Raw genomic sequence first — 18,884 nt, forward strand, 5'->3', positions numbered from 1 at the left:
GGCTCCTTTGATCAGCTCCATCACCTAGTGGGGGTGGGGGGTCATAGTTTGGTCCCGCCTTCACTGTTGTGATTGGTGTGGGGGTAGGGACAGGCTTAGGGCGTCGGGGGGTTCCCCGGAGGCATCTTCCTTGGGGGGCTCAACCCAGGGTAGCGGTCATGTCCGTTTGGGGGCTCTTTTGGCTCTCGGGTGACTGTTTACTCGTGGCTGCGTGCAGCGGGGCTAGGGGAGGGTCTGTGCTGACGGACGTGGGTTACTGACCTGGTAGCCTGGCTGCCCCTGGGTGGGTCCGGGATGGGCGTGAGGTTCTGGGGGCTGGGGCCCTGGCCGGGCCTCGGGGCCTTGGGTCCTGGTTGGTGTGTTGCCGGGGTTGTGGGCGGGTGGGTGCATGGGGGCCCATCCCTGGCGCAGGGTGCCGCCGGTGCGTTGAGCCACCTGTGGGGCTCTTCAACTAGTGGGGGAGATTGTCACACCTTGCAGGAGCTTTCCTCTCCTCAGGAACTCTCTCTGCAGGAGGGGGAGATACAGGAGAGGTGGAGGAAGATCTCAGCCTGGGCGTCTGTTGTCTCATGTAGTCTGGAAGATGAGTGGATGGTGGGGTGGGTGCAGTTTTCTCTGTGGTGGGGTTGGGTGGACTGTCCCGGCCGGGGGGCGCTGCTGCACTGGGCCCCGGTCTGGATGGGCCTGGGCCCCCTTTCCCTGGCGGGTCGCGGAGTATGGGGGTGCCTACTGGGGTCAGCGGGGGTGCTGGCCCCAGGGAGGGGTCACTTGGCCCTCCCTTCCTTCCCTCCCCATCTCCAGCTGCCTCCCTCTTCCCGCTCCACCACAACCACCCACACATGCAGGGCCTTGGAGTAGGGGTATGTCACCAGGGAGAAGAGGAGGCTACCCCCCCCCCCCCCCCCTGTCCCCTTCTGGCTGCCTGTGCCTCAATTTTATCCCACAACTTAGACATTCACATTACTCACACTCTCATTACACATACATATAGGATCTTGGGGGTGGGCACGATACACGGAATCCAAAGTACCATCAGGGTGTACACCCCACCCCTGGCGTCGTTGCCCACCTCTCAAGGTTAAATACACGTAGACATTGAGGGCTAGCAGGAGGGACCATGCGCTTACCTGCTGCTCTCGGGCAGGTAGCTCCATGCCCTCCTGGGTTTTAAATGCACCTTAGAACACACATGCATCAACACTACAATGAGCGGGTGGAGGGAGGTTTGGAGTCTTCTCTCACCCCCGTTCTCTGCGACCTGCTGGAGCGGGGGGGCTAGGAGGAGGAGTTGGCCGTCCGACTGCGGTCTGGAGTGTGGGGCCTCCCTGCTGCTGCGGAGTCGGGGCGGTCTGCCTCCCCCCACCGCAGGGAAAAGGGTAACACCACCTGGGTCTGGGTGCAGTTCCCCCCTCCAGGGGCGGGGGCACCTAGACCCGGTTTGTAGAGTACGCTTGGGGAGTGTGATCGTGTGTACAGCATCTCGTTATGTCTGTCTCCACATTGGTTGAGTGTGGAGTAAGTGCATATGAGAGCATGAGGGTGGGAATGGATGTTTGTATCTGTGTGTGCCTGTATGTCTGTGTCTATATGTCAGGTTGGGTGTCAGGCGCCACCTCTCTGGGGACATCTTAGGCCCTCCAAGGTTTGGAGGCCTATCTCCCCCTACCACCACTTCCCCTGCCAGTGGCGGACTCCCTCAGACATCGGTGCGTTGGTGGTTCTTTGTGTCCGGGGGTGGGCGTCCAGGTACACACCGGCTCACTCCTTGGCGGCCGATTATCAGGGCCAGGAGCCTGGGGCTCGCTCGGGCCACTTCGGAGGTGGGGTGCCCCCGGCCTCTCGGCCTGGGGCTTGGTCACTCAGGCACGGCTGGCTGCCGGCGGAGCTCACGGGCGCGTCACTGCAACTCCCCCTGGCTTCTGCTCCGCGGCTGCTGAGTGAGCCCTCATCTGGGACTCTCCTCAGCTCTTTCTGGGACAGTGGCGCGGCTGCCCCTCTGTTGGTCTTCCTTGGTCTCTTGTGTTCTGGGGGCCTCTGGATGTCTGGAGTTTTGATCTCCTCCATACCTGATTCATGCCCTGGAGGACGGGGCTGTGGCCTCCCCACACCCTCTAGCAGATCATTACATGAAGGAACCTTTTAAAAAAAACAAGCGCGTCCATGCTCACAGGTGTACACACGGGTATTCACAGACGCGGACTACACCTTTCTTGGCTGCTGCCTCAAAGCACATTGTGCGCTGTCTATCTTGCATGCTGCACAATATCGTTTATTATTTAGTATCTACTGATATCTACTGCTAGCTAGTTTATTGTGATGGTGCTGTTTTTTTTATTATGTTGCTCTTTGTTGTTTGCTTTCTCTTCTGCTTTTTTTTCTCCATACAGGTGACCCAGGTGTTTTGTTTGTTTTGTTTTTTTTTCTTTCTTCCCCCCTTTCTCACCGTCTCTTCTCCCCTTTGGTTTTCTTTCTCTCCCTCTCTTTCTTTCATTCTTTCTCCCTGCCCTATCCCCCAGTCATGTCTGTCCCGTTTGTAGCAACTGAAAATAAAATAAATTCATAATTATAATAAAGGTCAATCAAATGGACCAATATGGCAAGGCCATGATGATCCACTTGGTAAAATAAATCCGCTTGGCATCTTTCTTAGCCTTAAGACAACAATTCTGATGGCTAAAGATCCAAACGGGACACAAAAAAAAAAAAATCTATTTACAGAACAATCAGGTGTGCTGCATCAAATAAGAAGGCACACAAATTATTTGTGCCAGTCCAAAAAATGTAGTTTGTGTTCAGTATAAGACAGAGGAGAACACCAAAGGCCTAAACCCTGCAGTTCTGACAGCAGGAGGTGCATCAGTCCAGTTTTCCATGTGGGAACAACGTTTACACTGGAATCTGCCTTTGACGGCTTTTTTAGAGCAAATGTGAAATTCAGCAGTCTAACTGACACACAATACAAAACAATAACTACACAACAAACTAGCTATAGCCTCCAAACACGCTAAAGGTCACTAATGTCTCACATATGTAAACTCGCTCTTTCTCTTTCTTTCGCTCGCCCGCTTTCCATTGCGGGTGTCACTCCTAAAAACTTCCCCTTCTCCCTAAACAACCAAATGTCACATGTTGCCATATAATTTTTTTGATTGGCTGACATGGTAAACTCTAACACCAATAGGGAAGGGGTGTTTTTTCTTCTTCTTTTTTCACTCGCAAAGGGAGAGTGTTTGCTAGCGCTGTCTCTAGAAAACGCCGTTTTTACCGTTTACAGAAAAAAACATTGCGTGTATTTTGTATCATAACTCTGGTTTTATGTGACCCATCGACACAATTCAAAAACTGGTATGTAGTCTGAAGTACGCACTTTTGACCCAAGTTGAAATCGAGACTCTGAATCGCTGCATCTTGTAGCTGGGTAGTCTTAAAATGGTCATGTGATTTTGATGCTCCGGTGCGTCCAGCGGCCCCAGAGGGTTAATTGAGCGGCAGGAAGCAGCGCTTTCTCTTTTGGTGGGAAAGCTCAGGCGGAAACAGCAGCTCTACTCAGAGTATGAGCACGTCTTCGTGGGGACTCGTCTGGCTCTCGGTGGACTTTGGAGATGCAACGGCCCCCCACCTGCTGCCTTACCTGGGGAGAGTGGTCTTCAGCTTCTCACTGTCTCGCAGCTCCACTCCGCGCACCAGCCGCTTCTCTCACCGGTGCTTCCACCTCGCCGTGGCACAGTGGCTCTGACTCCCATCTCGGCTCAATGGAGGCTTCCTGCTGTCACAGCTAAGGGGAAGCGAGGCTCATTTCACCGTCGCTCATACTGTTTGGTGCAGCAATATCACCATAACCCAGGGACTGTTAATCCTCCCAAGACTTTAATGGCCGCTGTTCATAATCCACCTAATCCAAAGACTGTGTACTGTAATCATATTTTGGGCTATCCAATCAATATTAATTGAGACCTGAACCCATTAAGGACATTCATGCTGCTAAGTCTGATAACATTTCTCATCCTGTCATTATTTCCACATCAATCTATCAGCCTTTTCCTGCTAGCAGTGTGGCTCAGACCCTTCCTCTCCCTTCACCTGTTCCAGTTACTCGGGTGAGGGTGGCTAAGGCTCAGCCTGTCCCCACACCAGATCTTCGGGCGGCTAGGGCTCAGCACGTCTTCGCACCCATGCCAGTTCCTTGGGTGATGGGGCAGCTTACGTCCAGCCATCACCTGTTCCTGTGCCAGCTCCCAGGATGAGGGCAGCTAAGACCCAGTCCATTCCTGCACCCGTTCTTGTTCCTCGGGTGGGGGTGGCTAGTGTTCAGTTTACTCCTGCACCTATTCCAAAACCCAGGATGAGGGCAGCCAGGACCCAACCCGTCCCTGCACTTGTTCCTATTTCTCGGGTGTGGAAGGCTAGGGTTTGACCAATTCCTCAACCTGACCTCGCCAAAGCTCAGGTGAGCTTGTCCAGCATTTTCCTCATGTTCTGGAGGCTGGGAAGAGTTAGCTCAGCAACCTGCTGGTCCACCACTTAATCCACCTCTACAACCTATACTTTAGTCATTAGCTCAATCACTAACCTTGTTATCATCTCTGTTACCCACTCAGTTACCGGCTTAGGCATAGGCTCTATCACTCCTACCAGCTCAGGCACCAGCTCAATTACCAGCTCAGCCATCTATTCAGTCACCAGCTATTCAGTCACCAGTTCAGGCTTTAGCTCAGTCACCTGGCCTGCAGCCACAGCATCCAGAGCCGGCTGTGAGCTCTTCCTCGTCCCAGGCAGAAGTTTCCACACCTGCTGGCCCTGACTCGTCTCAGCCAGAGGTTTCCCCACCTGCTGGCCCTGCCTCGTCTCAGCCAGAAGTTTCCGCACCTTCTGGCCTTGCGTCGTTTGCAGCTCCACTGCCGGCGGCTCCCACACCACTGCCCTCCTGACCTGTTTCACCTCAGTTGCTGGCCACGCGGTTGCCCAACAGAACTGATTTGGCCCAGCCACTGGCCACACGGTCACCTGCCAGAACTATTTCTTTTGGGACTCTGGACTCAGGACTCTCTAATCATCATCAGTCAGTGTATTTAAGTCTGTCTTGTCATCGTTAATTCTGTGTCTGTGTTTTCTGTTCAGCCAGCCAGCCATTCAGTCACTCAGCTAGTCTGTTTGATGTTTGTGGTGAGGCGTGGTCGGCGGTGCCGTCTGGACGCACCTACAACTGAGCCAGAGGGAGGAGCTGGCCCAGAGAGTGGCCTAGATGGCGGCCCACGGAGGTGTGCCGCCAGCGGGAAGAGCTGCGGGTCCAGACCGAGCGTCACCTGGAGAGAATGGCAAACCTGGCGATACTGCTTCAAGCCTGGTCAGCATCGCCGCCGCCACCCCCGCCGGTGTAACCTGACAGTGGGGAAGCAGTGGAGGAGCCGCTTTGGGCCACCTTTAGCATTTGGCATTTTCCCAACAACATAATGTAATACCATAATCTAAATCCAGTCAATAAAACAGAATTTTCTTAAAGCAAACATCAGCAACCCAAAATTAGCAACCCCAGGGTTAAGTCTCCAGCTCCACACTCATGTGAAACTACACTCTTCCCCTCTGGTCTCTCTTCTCCTCTGGTCTCTCTTCTCCTCCTGCTCATGGCAAAGCAAAACATAGCAAAACAAAGCATTCACCCTTCTCTTACCGGCGTGGTGAACTGTTTGTCAACCTTTACTCAAAACTTCAGTCCACTTCGTCAGTCCATCACAATTCAGTCACACATACACTCACACACATCCACACAAGATATTGCTGATAGTGGAGACTCCCGTGCAAATAATCAGATTCTCCACCCTCAGCAACATGAGCTCATTAATTTTGTTTTGTTTTGTTTTGTTTTTGTTTTTAGAAAAATAGTTATTTATTATGTTTTAACTGGATTGACTTGCTACAATCCTTTTGGACGGGAACTCAAACGGTGATCGGTTCCCACAGTTAGGCTTTTCCTCAGCCCATTATAATCTGGAAAAGCTCACCTTATATTTGTTCTCCTGAAAATTTTACAGCGCTGTTAATTCAATCTTGCAGGCCTGCTTAGAACAAAAATCAGAAAAAGAGAGCTGATTATTAGCTCATCTAAGCACAAAACATCGTCACCTGACAGGTTTTCTCTAAGTGCACTGTTACAAAAATAATGGGCCCAGTTACAGACATGTCCATGACTAGTAAAACTCCCTCTATTAAAATAAGAAAACAACCCAAACCTAACTGACAGAATTAACCCATCACTAAAATAACAACCCCAAAAATCTTAATCCCAGAAAAGTTTTGCTTGCTAATCTAACAATATGTTGTGGGAATTAGAACTTTGTGGGCCACAAAAGTTTTGCCCTACTCTTGGCTTAAGTAATACATGGTCTGAAATCAGACTTAAAAATCACTCCCTCTGTTCATTTTCCCCACATCATATTTCAGTGGTTGGCCTCAGGTGCTCCAGCGTCCTCACAGTCTGAGGTCAACTGACATAATTTCACCTGCTAAATACACAGAAAATCTTGTTAAAAGCCACACAGTTTTGCACAACCTTAATATTCCCATTACGCACTTTCTAAACACTTTATAACGATCTATTATCACTAAATTCTAGATTTCTATTCCAAATCTGGACTACTGGACAGACCTGACCACTTTATTTACTTATCCTGTATTTTACCATTATATATTTTACCAAGCAATTCTTCTCAGTCACAGCTATGTTTCCTTCAGTGGAAGCCTCAGACACACTGCCAGACAGGAAGCTTCTTTGTCACCACTGATTCAGCTAATTTGCATACTGACTCATCTCAGAAAAAGTTGCCTTGACAAGAGAAATGCATATTTAACCCTTTAAGACCTACCATAGAACCAAGTCCGCCAGAGCTTATATTATATTTTTACATGTTGCAGTGCCATTTTTGGGAGCATTTCAAGTTGATATACATCAATACAACCATTATAGCCCAAAATTTAATAATATGTCTGCATTAAGTGCATAGTAATTACATACATTGCAAAAAAGTGCAATAAACTACAAAAAAATTGAAAATCGTTTTTGTTTTTTTAACATATATTTCTTGTTAGAGAAATTTAAGAGGCTTATCCCTCAAAACTGTAAGTACAAAAAAGTTGCACAAAATAGTTTCCCACCACAGGAAATTTATTTTAAGTGTCTTCATAGTTTTATTTTTGAAATACACCAATTTTTAGCAATGCTACCGGGATTTAAAAATAGTTACGCAAAACGGAGCGTGCCCGCTCCGACCGGCTTTAAAGGGTTTAAACATTACCACATTATTGAATTATTTTTACTTTCTACAGTAATCACTTCTTTTGGTCAATCGGCACTATTATAAAAACTAATTTAAGCTTTTAATCACTGGTTTATCCTTTTTTCCTTTTTCACAAAAGTGACTGTATTATCATGGAACTTCCCTGAGTTATTTCTGAACTTCAAGCTTTAAGTGTGTTAAATCTACACCATTTAGCATTTAAGTCATGTATTCACATTCATGAATGTAAGCATGTCTCTTTATTGCGTGTATGTATTTGTATTCAGATTAATATTGAGTGTAAGCTGATCTTCATTGCATATTTGTTTTATAATCAGATTTAATTCATGCATCTTTGTGCTGAGCTGTGGATTCAAACTGTCTCACTTCTGATTCTCTCCAAAAATAATTTTACATGTGACAATTTGTATATGTGTCTTTTCTATTCATTCATGCAACTGTTAGTTTATTTATTTCTTTATCTCTCTCTCTCTCTCTTTTTTTTACCTTTCTGTTGTTATGCTGTGGACATTTCTAAACCTCCATGAGTTCAGTCTCAATCTTCAATCCAATTTCCCATATGCTTTCACTGTATTACGTCTAGGTTCACCTCTCACTGGTCCTCGTCCCTGTTCTCACAGTTTCCTGTGTGGCCTCCCAAATCAAACACAGGCCAAAATCAGCTGTTTCTTCTCTCCATTCCTTCTCTCTTGATCTTTTCAGTCTTTTCTTTGAGGTTAACTCCCAGCATGGCAAATATGAAACTCAGTGTCCAGTGCTGTCCAGTGCGTTCACACTCTTGTCACTGTTGAAGTGCATGTTCCATCCACAATAGTATTCATACATGCTGCTTGACCCTTCAGTATTTTACATCAGTTGCACTGTCTTTTTTGCCTGCTGTTAATTCTTCTTCGTCCACGGTGTTGTTCTGTCTGTCTTCTGTCTTCATCAGGAGATTCACACAATGAGATTTCCTGAATTGTTTTTTAAATGCTGTCTCTCACAGTGGCAATGCACCTACAATGTGAATTTCAGACCCCTCCATGATTTCTAAGTGGGAGAACTGACCTACTGCCGCACACTCTGGTTTAACTGCTGTACTATGGAGGACGAGGAAACTGCAGCGGGTGGTGAGGGTGGCAGAGCGGACAATTGGCACTTCACTTTACTGCTTAAATTTAATTAAAAAATTTGATTTTATTGTTTTAATTTAATTTTAATTAATATTATTTATTTATGTATTTTTAATTTGTTATTGTATCATATTTTTTGTCATGTCAAGTGTACAGCACTTTGTTTTCGGCTGGGAGTTGTCTGAAAGTGCTATGTAACTTAACTGCTTGCTTGTTTACCACCCACCTGTCATGCCTTGTTAGCCTCTAACTCAGGGATGTGAAAATCATTTTACATTGATAAATGTGTAAAATTACAGAGAAGGTTCTGGTAGCTTAACGCCCAGAGTGTCCTGTATTTTTGACACATAACAGTTTTCTTTATTGATGTCTTTTTAAATCAAAATTTCTATATCAGAGAGATACAAACAGGAACCTATAGAAACCTATCTATTACTTAATTAATTTGGTATAGTATGGATGGCTTCCGGGGAGTAGGAAAAGCTGTAAAACCAAAAAAAATTCTTTTAAAAGTCCACAAATGTATACATTTATGGACGACATATTTTCCAACCCTGACCAGTGGGCTGATTGGAATCTTTGCCAGGTTGATTATGGCCACCAAGTCTTACGCTTAACACCCCTGGTCTAACTCATCCATCAGATGGGCTCAGGAAATAGAAACAAATACCTTTGCACAGTGAAGTTTACTTAGTGTGTCATTCAAAAAAATTTATAAATAAAAACTAAAACCCTCCGCAAATCACCGGCTTGCTGCAATGGAGGGATTTGTATGATCCTGTGAACTCAGGGGCTATGCTATTTTATTGCCTACTGGTAGGGTTTCCCAAGGCAACCTAGCCCTGGGTGAGATGCCAGATTAAGACTGATTCAGTTGACCCCTATGATAGGAATCAAGGGATCAGTCTACCCTGCCTGGGCCCCACTCTGGAGCCAGGCCTGGGGGAAGGCGCTTGAATGAGAATATCTGGTGTCTTAGTCTTGAGCACAAAAAAACCTGTTTCTTTTGTTTTGTGTGTGCTACAAAACATTCCACACACACAACATGCTCACGGTGTTACCTAAGCCTACCTGGATACAACAACAGTATATGACCAAATGTATTTGAGGCCCACCCCTTTCTTCATCTTTTTCCCTGATGGGCGTTATAAAAGAATAGTCAACACAGCATGCTATTAAAAGGGAATGGGAAAGTAATAAAATGCCACAACTAGGCTCAAAAAACCAGAAAGCTGTCATGTGTTCATTTTTACAAACCAATTTAGTCCTGGTCATTTTATTGTATTCCTACTTCACTCATACTGTATCCTCTTCTTTGTTTCCCTCCTCGTGTCAGCTGCAGGGACAATTTCATCTAAATGGAATGAACAAGGTTGGAGATATCATTCTGGGTGGACTGTTTCCAGTCCACTTTTTCTCAAGTGTTCCTCATCCATCTTTTACCTCAGAGCCACAACAGCCTACTTGCCATGGGTAAGTATGACAGGAAAACAGCACAAAAAAACCCCAGAACAACTTAATGCCAATATGTGGGTTAATGCATAAAATGCATACATTTTATGCGTGTATGCATGCATAAAATGCATACTAATGCATACATTTTATGCATTAGTGCATACATAAATAAGTCATGTATATTGAATGGGGAATCTTCTTGATTTTTCAAATAAAATATCTCATAAATTATTATTCAGGTTTCTTAATTTTTTGTATAAGTCATTTTGCAACATTTTTCCTGATATATTTTTTAATTTAAATTTATTTTGTTAGTTTCTATGTACAAGGATTTAGGCAGGCACAAACCATGGCATTTGCTATTGATGAAATCAACAGAAATGCCAATCTGTTACCTAATGTGACTCTGGGATACACTCTTTATGACAACTGTGTTGAACTTGGAATTGGATTCCGTGCAGCATTATCATTAGCCGGCGGTCAAGAGGAGCAGATTGTATCAAATGGTACATGTACTGGAAATCCTCCTGTTCTAGGGATTGTGGGTGATTCTTCCTCTACACCTTCTATTGCCATCTCCAGTGTCTTAGGTTTATACCGAGTACCGATAGTAAGTTATCAGTTTAACTATACCATATTATTGTTGTATGACTTTAGATATTTTTCAGTGTTTGTATATACTGACTTAATTGTAAATTTAATGACAAGAACAATGTACAATATACAGTCTTTGTTTTTCACACGTGAGTTATTTTGCCACATTTTCCTGTTTGAGTGACAGTTATTGATTTAATTGTAAATTTAATGACAAGACCAATGTACGCAATACCCAGTTTAAAGGAGGCAGTAAAGACTTTGAATATTTCTAAAATATATTGTCTGTATCTTTCACAGGTGAGTTATTTTGCCACATGTTCTTGTTTGAGTGACCATCGAAAATATCCATCCTTCTTTAGGACGATTCCAAGTGATGCTTTCCAGGTGAAAATCAATCAGCAGAATTATTACAATTGCCAGTAGATGATGAGCAGCTAATCCACTAAAACTTTTCTTATTATCTATGCTCTCATGTTTTCTCATGTTTCTCATGTTGCTTTCACTTAGGTACGTGCTATAATTAAAATTCTAAAACATTTTGGCTGGACTTGGGCAGGTCTGCTTATCAGTGATGATGATTATGGACGCCACGCTGCCAGATCCTTACAATTCGAGCTAAGTTTGTCTGGTGAAGGGTGCCTAGACTACATTGAAGTTTTACCTTGGGACAAAGACACAGATGAACTCAGGAGGATTGTGAATGTGATGAAAAAATCAACAGCTCGTGTGGTCATTGCCTTTGTACATGAGAGTCACATGATAAACCTTATGGAAGAGGTGAAGTTTAAAAGAAAACTTGATTATTTCTTGTTATAAAGATCTGTATCTATACACTGTGTAAAAGATGTATTATGTCTTTAAATGAATGACTACAGAAATGTAAAGAAACAATTTACAACATATAACAATTTATAGCAAATACCTAAGTTGGATGTTAATGTCACAAAAGTAGGGGATAGTTACATCACTTTTTGCATTTGGTAAAATATAATGCACAGGTAGTAAAGGAGAATGTAACAAGTCTACAGTGGATGGCCAGTGAAGGCTGGACAGCAACAGCTGGTGTGCTCCAAACACCTCAGTTCATGCCATACCTGGGTGGTACACTGGGCATTGCTATTCGTCGAGGAGAAATACCAGGGCTCAGGGAATTCCTATTACAAATACGTCCTGACCTACATCACAACAATAACAATGGAAATAGCATGGTGGGAGTTGAAATGTTACCGTGATGTTGACAAGAATTTCATTATGCCATGTTTTTTTAAATGGAAAAGAAAAAACAGTTGTCAACAATATATTTCAGGTGAATCAGTTTTGGGAATTTACATTTCAGTGCAGATTTGCACCAGCTCCAGCAGGCTGGCTGGAAGGTGGAGGTGCACTATGCACTGGACAGGAAGATCTAGAAAATGTGAACACTGAGATCTTGGACATTTCCAACCTCCGGCCTGAGTATAATGTGTATAAAGCTGTTTATGCCCTGGCATATTCCCTTGATGACATGCTGCAGTGCAACCCAGGAAGAGGGCCTTTCAGTAGGCAAAGCTGTGCCACTTTGCAATCACTGCAGCCATGGCAGGTGTGATATGAATTTACACACTATGTTAATTAGATATCAATCTATGAGTAAATTATTTGATCTGTAATTACTTTCAGAACAAAATTCACCCTGTATGACTGAAAGCAGGGTGATTAAATTAATTATGAAAAAGCTGAAGTCAGCTAAATGAGTTTTCAATATTTCTGAGTAAAAGAAATGTTTAATATATTTAGATCAGAGCACTTTAACGAGTATGCATGTAATGTATCATTAGAGTTCTTGAAATTGTTAAAGATATTGCATATTAAGGAGCCCTCTTTAATATACAATTTGATTTTATTACGTTTATATGTATAGGTATAATAGGTATAATATTCCATTTCGCTATCAAATAGAGGGTGCCACTGTTTGGATTGTTAAAAATAATTTATTTCTTATTAATCCCTTTTTAACAGCTTCTTTATTACTTGGAAAGGGTAAATTTCACCACTCCATTTGGGGATCAAGTGTCATTTGACGAAAATGGTGATGTGGTGCCAATTTATGATGTGATGAACTGGTTGTGGCTCCCTGATGGAAGCACTGAAGTTCAGAATGTGGGTGAGGTTAAGAGTTCAGCTTTATACGGGGAAGAACTCATACTTGATGAAGACAAGATTTTCTGGAACTTTATTTCAAAAAAGGTTATGTGTTTTTCTGATTTTTATATTTTGTCAGTTGTACAGTATATTTATATGTAATATTTGATTTCATCCAATAGCCACCTCGATCAGTATGCAGTGAAAGCTGTCTTTCTGGTACCCACATGGTGAGAAAGAAGGGGGAACCCAAATGCTGTTTCGACTGCATCCCTTGTTCTGAGGGAAAAGTCACTAATGAGACCAGTAAGGTGTTTTGTTTTGTTTTCAGCACGATATATTTATTTTCATTCATATTAAAAATAGTATGCATTTCACCATCTTCCGCTTTCTTGATCTTTCTCCTTTTGCCAGACTCCTTGGAGTGCACCAGTTGTCCAGAGGATTTTTGGTCAAACCCCCAGCGTGACCACTGCGTTCCCAAGAAGACAGAGTTTCTGTCCTACCATGAGCCTCTGGGTATTTGTCTGACAGCTACCTCACTGCTGGGCACATGTATATGTGCTGTTGTTCTAGGGATCTTTATCTACCATCACAGAACACCTATAATACGTGCCAATAATTCAGAACTTAGTTTCCAGGTACTGCTGTCACTCAAGTTGTGCTTTCTTTGTTCACTGCTGTTCATTGGACGACCCAGACTGTGGACATGCCAACTCAGGCATGCAGCATTTGGCATCAGCTTTGTGCTGTGTGTCTCATGCATCCTGGTAAAAACCATGGTTGTTCTGGCTGTGTTCAAAGCCTCCAAGCCAGGAGGGGGAACCAGTCTGAAGTGGTTTGGTGCAATGCAGCAGAGAGGAACAGTTCTATTTCTTACATCTATTCAGGCAGCCATTTGCACTACCTGGCTTGTTTCTTCCTCTCCAACTCCACATAAAAACACCCAATACCAAAATGATAAGATTGTTTATGAGTGTGCATTTGGGTCCACTGTGGGTTTTGCAGTGTTATTGGGTTATATTGGTGTACTGGCTTTCCTCAGTTTTTTAATTGCATTCCTGGTAAGGAATCTCCCTGACAGTTTTAATGAGGCCAAGCTCATCACATTCAGCATGCTGATCTTCTGTGCTGTGTGGGTGGCCTTTGTTCCTGTCTATATCAGCTCACCAGGAAATTATGCAGATGCAGTGGAGGTATTTGCTATCCTGGCCTCAAGTTTTGGACTCTTGATCACACTGTTTGGACCTAAATGTTACATAATCCTGTTGAGACCAGAACTGAACACGAAAAAAGCTATAATGGGTCGTGGCACTTAGTCATAAACATTTTTCCTCACAGGTTAGAAAAGTAGCTTTACAGTATAATAGAAATGGGAAAGGCTTCAGAAGTTTCTGCCAACAAATAGAGATTTGGAAGAGGTGTAATTTAGTGGGTATGTCTGTGAAGGTTCTCAGTCATCCAGGTCATCGTAGTTTAAGGAGCTTGGAAAGAAAGGTGTCTGGACTTTATTAAGTTGCTTGAAGACGTTTCATCTCTCATCCGAGAAGCCGCTTTTCTTTCCAAGCTCCTTAGGTTCAGTGAGTATTTTTTTATTGTACACACTGAGCATTTTCACTTAAAATCTTCTTAAATCATCTTAAAAGTCTTCATGTTTATCTTGAATACAAATAAACTACTCAGAAAATTAAGAGAACCCTTGAATGAACAAATGAATGTTGATGAATGAAATATTACTAAAGTTGACAGTCTTTACTTATATACATTGTGTAATTTATTAAGAACAAAATGAAGCACTCAGTAAAAACCATAATCATCAATCCTTTAACCCTTTAAGACTGTCAGAGATTTACAGTTAACAAACAGTCAGGTGAATAAACAACAATGAGACACTTGAGATAGTTAACGTGCTGCATGGGTGAACTACTCAGAGAGCAATCACCCCGAACTGCAGTATTCGTTTATTTTTATAGGTTACATCGTCAATATGCAAATATAATCACATTTCCTGTTACGCAGGTCCTGATGCTGTCTGTGTGAAAGCTGTGTGTGTAAGCTGTATGTGTGTGTGTCACAAAGTATGTGTGTTGCAAGTCAATTTCTAAGAATAATATAATGCAAGTCAACTTCTGCGGATATGTATTTCTGGACTGGTCTCTTGTCAGTGTCGCAGGGACAGCTTCCTGTTTCAACAGAAAACTGTGTCTGGTGAAATATGTGTAACATAACTTTTGAAGCATAATCAAATAAAACAATAAAAATTCCTTAACATTCCCTCCTGATGTTAAAATATTTCACCACTTAATCATACTTTATTATCAGCCAACAATCACTTGCTTTCAACACTTTCAATTGTAGCATCATTCAGTATGTGTGAGTGTGTGTATTCCTATACTAAATCTTCTTCGTCCGGTTCATCTTCTTGTGGCAGTCCAACATAGGTGATTACTGTGGCCTGTACCATCTTGCCAATCATTGATCTGATACAGGGTAGAATGCATGTAGAGAACATGCAAAGCAATAAAAGAAGAACTCCTATCAAGACAAGTCCTTTGATCACGAGGGTCGTCCGGGCCGCTCAGTAGCCAGGTCAGCCAGTCCTCTGTGTTCATGACATAGTCTTGTTGCTGTGCATTACTCAGTTGTCGTAACTTCTCCAGGGCGGTGGTCATGGTCAAGGAATGCACGTTATCTGGAATATAGGTGCAGCAAGTGGTGTTGAATAAGACACAGAGACCCCCTCTCTCAGCGAGAATCATGTCCAGGGCGACTCTGTGTTGCATGACCACTATTCTGATCGCGTCGATTTCCTCATTCTGAGCCTTGTTTTATCCATGTTGAGCTGTTCAGGAAAAGTCCAAATTGGTAGTCAAGAGTCTCGATTCTTAGCATGTTTTTTCCATTCCCGATCCATGGGAAAAGTGAGTGCAGGACTTTCTGTCCGGTGGTCCACAACTTGAACTCCGCTGGCACATCACTGCCCCAGATTGGATCATGAGGTTGCACGTCATCAGTGCTCCTCTTGCGTCTTGGTTGGTCCTGATGGAATATTCTGAATGTGTGGTCTGACACTAAAATTGGGGCGCAGAGTCCAGTGCTGTTGGGTGAGATGGTGAAGTATGTCTTTGAGCCACATGCCTAAACTGTACCCTGCACCCAATATGTGCCATTCAGGAGGCTTATCCGTGCCTTTCTGTCCTGCGGCATCCGGAAAGTCTGGGAGCAGTTCTGGTTCATCCCCAGCTTTCTGTTGCCGTATGCGAAGGTGAAACACATTGGATGTTGTATTCCTGGTTCCCTCCTGACGTTGAAAGATTTTCCCTTGTCATTGGTCGCATTCAGGTGTACCCAGTATTGGTCATCACAGCTGTAGTTCCAGTCTGAGGCCTCTGGCGCACAAGAAACTACCTCATTAGGTTTAAAGTTGATCAGTGTTCCATTACACCGTCGCAGGTCGATTTTTGTGACTTGTCTTTTTAACTCAAGCTCGAAGGCGAAGATGTCTTCGGGGGAAAATGTTCCGCTGGTGGCTTTGTAGAATATACATAGGGCTTCGGAAAGGCTGGGTGATTTTCCATATAGGGTGGCTTGCATTGCTGTTGTTGGGAGGTGAGAACAGACGTAGCAGCCAGTGTGGTTGTCTTCTGTATGTACTCGGTTGTAGACGTACCGGTTCCAGGCATTGTTCAGTCAGGGGTGGTTGTGCTCTTTGTCCATATCCTTTAGGTGTAAGTTGTCATATGACCATTTCTTCTGCAGGTGGTGCTGTGGGTCCTCGTCTGTCCAGGTGAGTATCAGTAGGCTCACTAGGAGCGCAATGCCAGCCACTATGAGGACAAGGTTCTTCATGATGACCAGGCACACCCGGGCTCCAGGTGAGTAGACCACTGGCGAGAAGACAAAAGGGCGGGATATACCCAAACAGCCCTTTCGTCCACCAGGGAACACCTAGGAGTCAGGGGAACCGGCGTCTATGCTTGTGTTGTCACTCACTTTTTTGCAGTGGCTTCGGTGGATCCAATCACCTGGTTGCAACCTGCAAAACACTGGAGAGAATCTCTTTATTCTCAAATAATTTAGTCATCCACTCTGCTAGGGTGGTTTCTCTTATAGACTTATTAATAGGCTCACTAGTGAGAGGCAGCGGAAATTGCCTCCCATGAACAATTTCAAAGGGTGTGAGCTTTTGCGAACCCTGGGTTAGTCGCATCCACATCTTCACCAGGCCCAAACACTCAGGCCTTTGTCTGATTTTATCAGAGTAGGAATAAAATGGTTGCATAAACATTTTGCTACTGAGATTACATCTGCTCTTTTTACTGGATAGATTTCTGGCCATTTTGAGAACACATCCACAATTACTAGAGCGTATTTTGATGTTTGACATTCGTTCAGTTCAATAAAATCCATGTGGATTGTGTGAAATGGGTGCGGTGGTGTTGGGGAAAAGCCTCTTTTAGGCCTGAGGTTTCCCTGTGCATTATGTTTCTGGCAAATCATGCATGTTCTGATAAACTCTTGTGCTGAAGCTTCAAAATTTTGAGTATAGAAGTGTTTGGGGAGGATACTCATCATTCCACCCCTTGACAAATGCTTTAAGCTATTTGTCACTAATGCTGCTGTCTTGTGTAGCAATTTTGTAGCCGTGCTCCACACTTTAGCCATTTCTTTCGCTCCGCTATAGGAGCGGCTTCCTATTCATCTCTAAGTACATCAAGTGGTATTAGCTGTGAAGTTTCAGACATTAAAGTTCATATTGGTTGCTGTGCGGCCTTCTTTGCGGCTTGGCCTGCGAAGTTATTGCCTTTAGTAACCTCTGAATTACCTTTTGTGGTGTGCAATGCATATTGACTGTCAGTGTGAATATATATATCTTGACCTTTGCGCAGCATGCACGTATGATACCCGTTAGTTCTGCACTCTGTGCCGAAAAAGAGGAAGTTAGGGCTTTACTTCTATAACTGTTTTTAGATGCAGAGCCATCTACAAAACGTCTGCGAATGTAGACTGTGGTACTGTGGTAAACTGTAAATATCACTTCTCTGTTTCGTTTCCTCTTCTAGCTTCTTTAGACAGCAGTGCGCGTCTGCAATGCAAGTTTCAGAACATTAAATGCTTTTTCTGCTTCTGGGGTCCATTCTATTTTATCTTTCAGTGCTTGATTTTTTCCATAAATTAAGTTTTGCAATGGACCAGCCAACAGAGCATATGCAGGTATCCAGCATCTGCAAAAATTGCAGAGACCTAAATAACTCATCATTTGTTGTTTTGTGAGCGGTTTTTTGTAGCATTTTGCACCGCTAGTTTTCTGCTGTCTAATAGCTGTCTGCCTTGTCCTGTCAGTCTGTGGCCAAGGTATGTGACCTCTTTGCTCTAAGGTCATGTACTAGCCGATATTTCCCCGTGTTTGCTTTTTTTTTTTTTTTTTTTACTGGGAAAATCGGAGTATTACATGTTGCTTCAGTTGTTTTTATTAAAAGGCCTATTGTTAAAATACTGCACGCTTTTTCTTCTCTATAGATGCAACATTACATTTTCACTTAAGGCATGTTTAAATAATTTCTTGTTTCTCAAAGAATTCACACATTTCACTCATCTTACATATTTCAACTTTGAAGTTAAAGTTTTCTTATTTCATCTCTCTCTCTCTACATATCAAAGTCAAAGTCAAAGTCAACTTTATTTGTCGATTCTGCCACATGTACAGGACATACAGAGAATAGAAATTGCGTTACTCTCAATCCCTAGATAAATAGCAAATGAACATTTAAATATATTTAAATATAAAAGTGATTAATATATATATATATATATATATATATATATATATATATATATACATATATATATATATATATATATATATATATATATATATATATATATATATATATATATATATATATTTAAACTTTGAATTGCTCACAGTTTACAGCTCTAAAACTGGGCATTTGTAAATCATATGCCTAATCACTATGTGTCACTGTGATCCAGAAGTATTGCCACAAATTTGTTTCCAAACCAACAAAATAAAATAATCAAATAAAACAAAAAACACAAAAAAACATATATGAGTCAGGACACAAAAAGAAAAATGCTGCTACTGAAACAGAGCAGAAGTGTGAGGGAAAACTGAGCTCACATTCTATCACTCATACAAATAGCAAGCTGTTCTTCATTGCACATGTTTGTGTTCTTGCTTGTCCTTGTAAGGTTAATGCATTTTCTGCTTGTCCAGGTCTGTTTTGCTCCTGAAGAAACACAACTAAGACATTTTCATTATTATCCTGAGTACTTAAACTACCCG

At 43.1% G+C, this 18,884-nt stretch overlaps 1 protein-coding gene and 1 pseudogene across 1 annotated transcript; one reads left to right on the forward strand and one right to left on the reverse strand.

The window, feature by feature from the left end:
* The first annotated feature begins 9,737 nt into the window (after positions 1–9,737).
* On the forward strand, positions 9,738–13,896 carry LOC146559911 (extracellular calcium-sensing receptor-like). The gene is made up of 9 exons (XM_085244366.1): positions 9,738–9,877; positions 10,175–10,469; positions 10,754–10,840; positions 10,964–11,233; positions 11,455–11,664; positions 11,763–12,038; positions 12,455–12,682; positions 12,760–12,883; positions 12,992–13,896. The coding sequence occupies exons 1-9, from the start codon at positions 9,768–9,770 to the stop codon at positions 13,894–13,896; spliced, it is 2,505 nt and encodes an 834-aa protein (XP_085100492.1). The 5' UTR covers positions 9,738–9,767.
* Positions 13,897–14,474: 578 nt separating this feature from the next.
* LOC146559912 (uncharacterized) lies at positions 14,475–18,305 on the reverse strand (annotated as a pseudogene).
* Between the last annotated feature and the right edge of the window lie 579 nt (positions 18,306–18,884).

This window comes from Mchenga conophoros, linkage group LG14, assembly GCF_057382185.1.
Source record: "Mchenga conophoros isolate Kocher_MC1m ecotype Shallow Benthic linkage group LG14, M_conophoros_male_GT1.1, whole genome shotgun sequence".
In the NCBI taxonomy this organism is placed as follows: Eukaryota; Metazoa; Chordata; class Actinopteri; order Cichliformes; family Cichlidae; genus Mchenga; species Mchenga conophoros.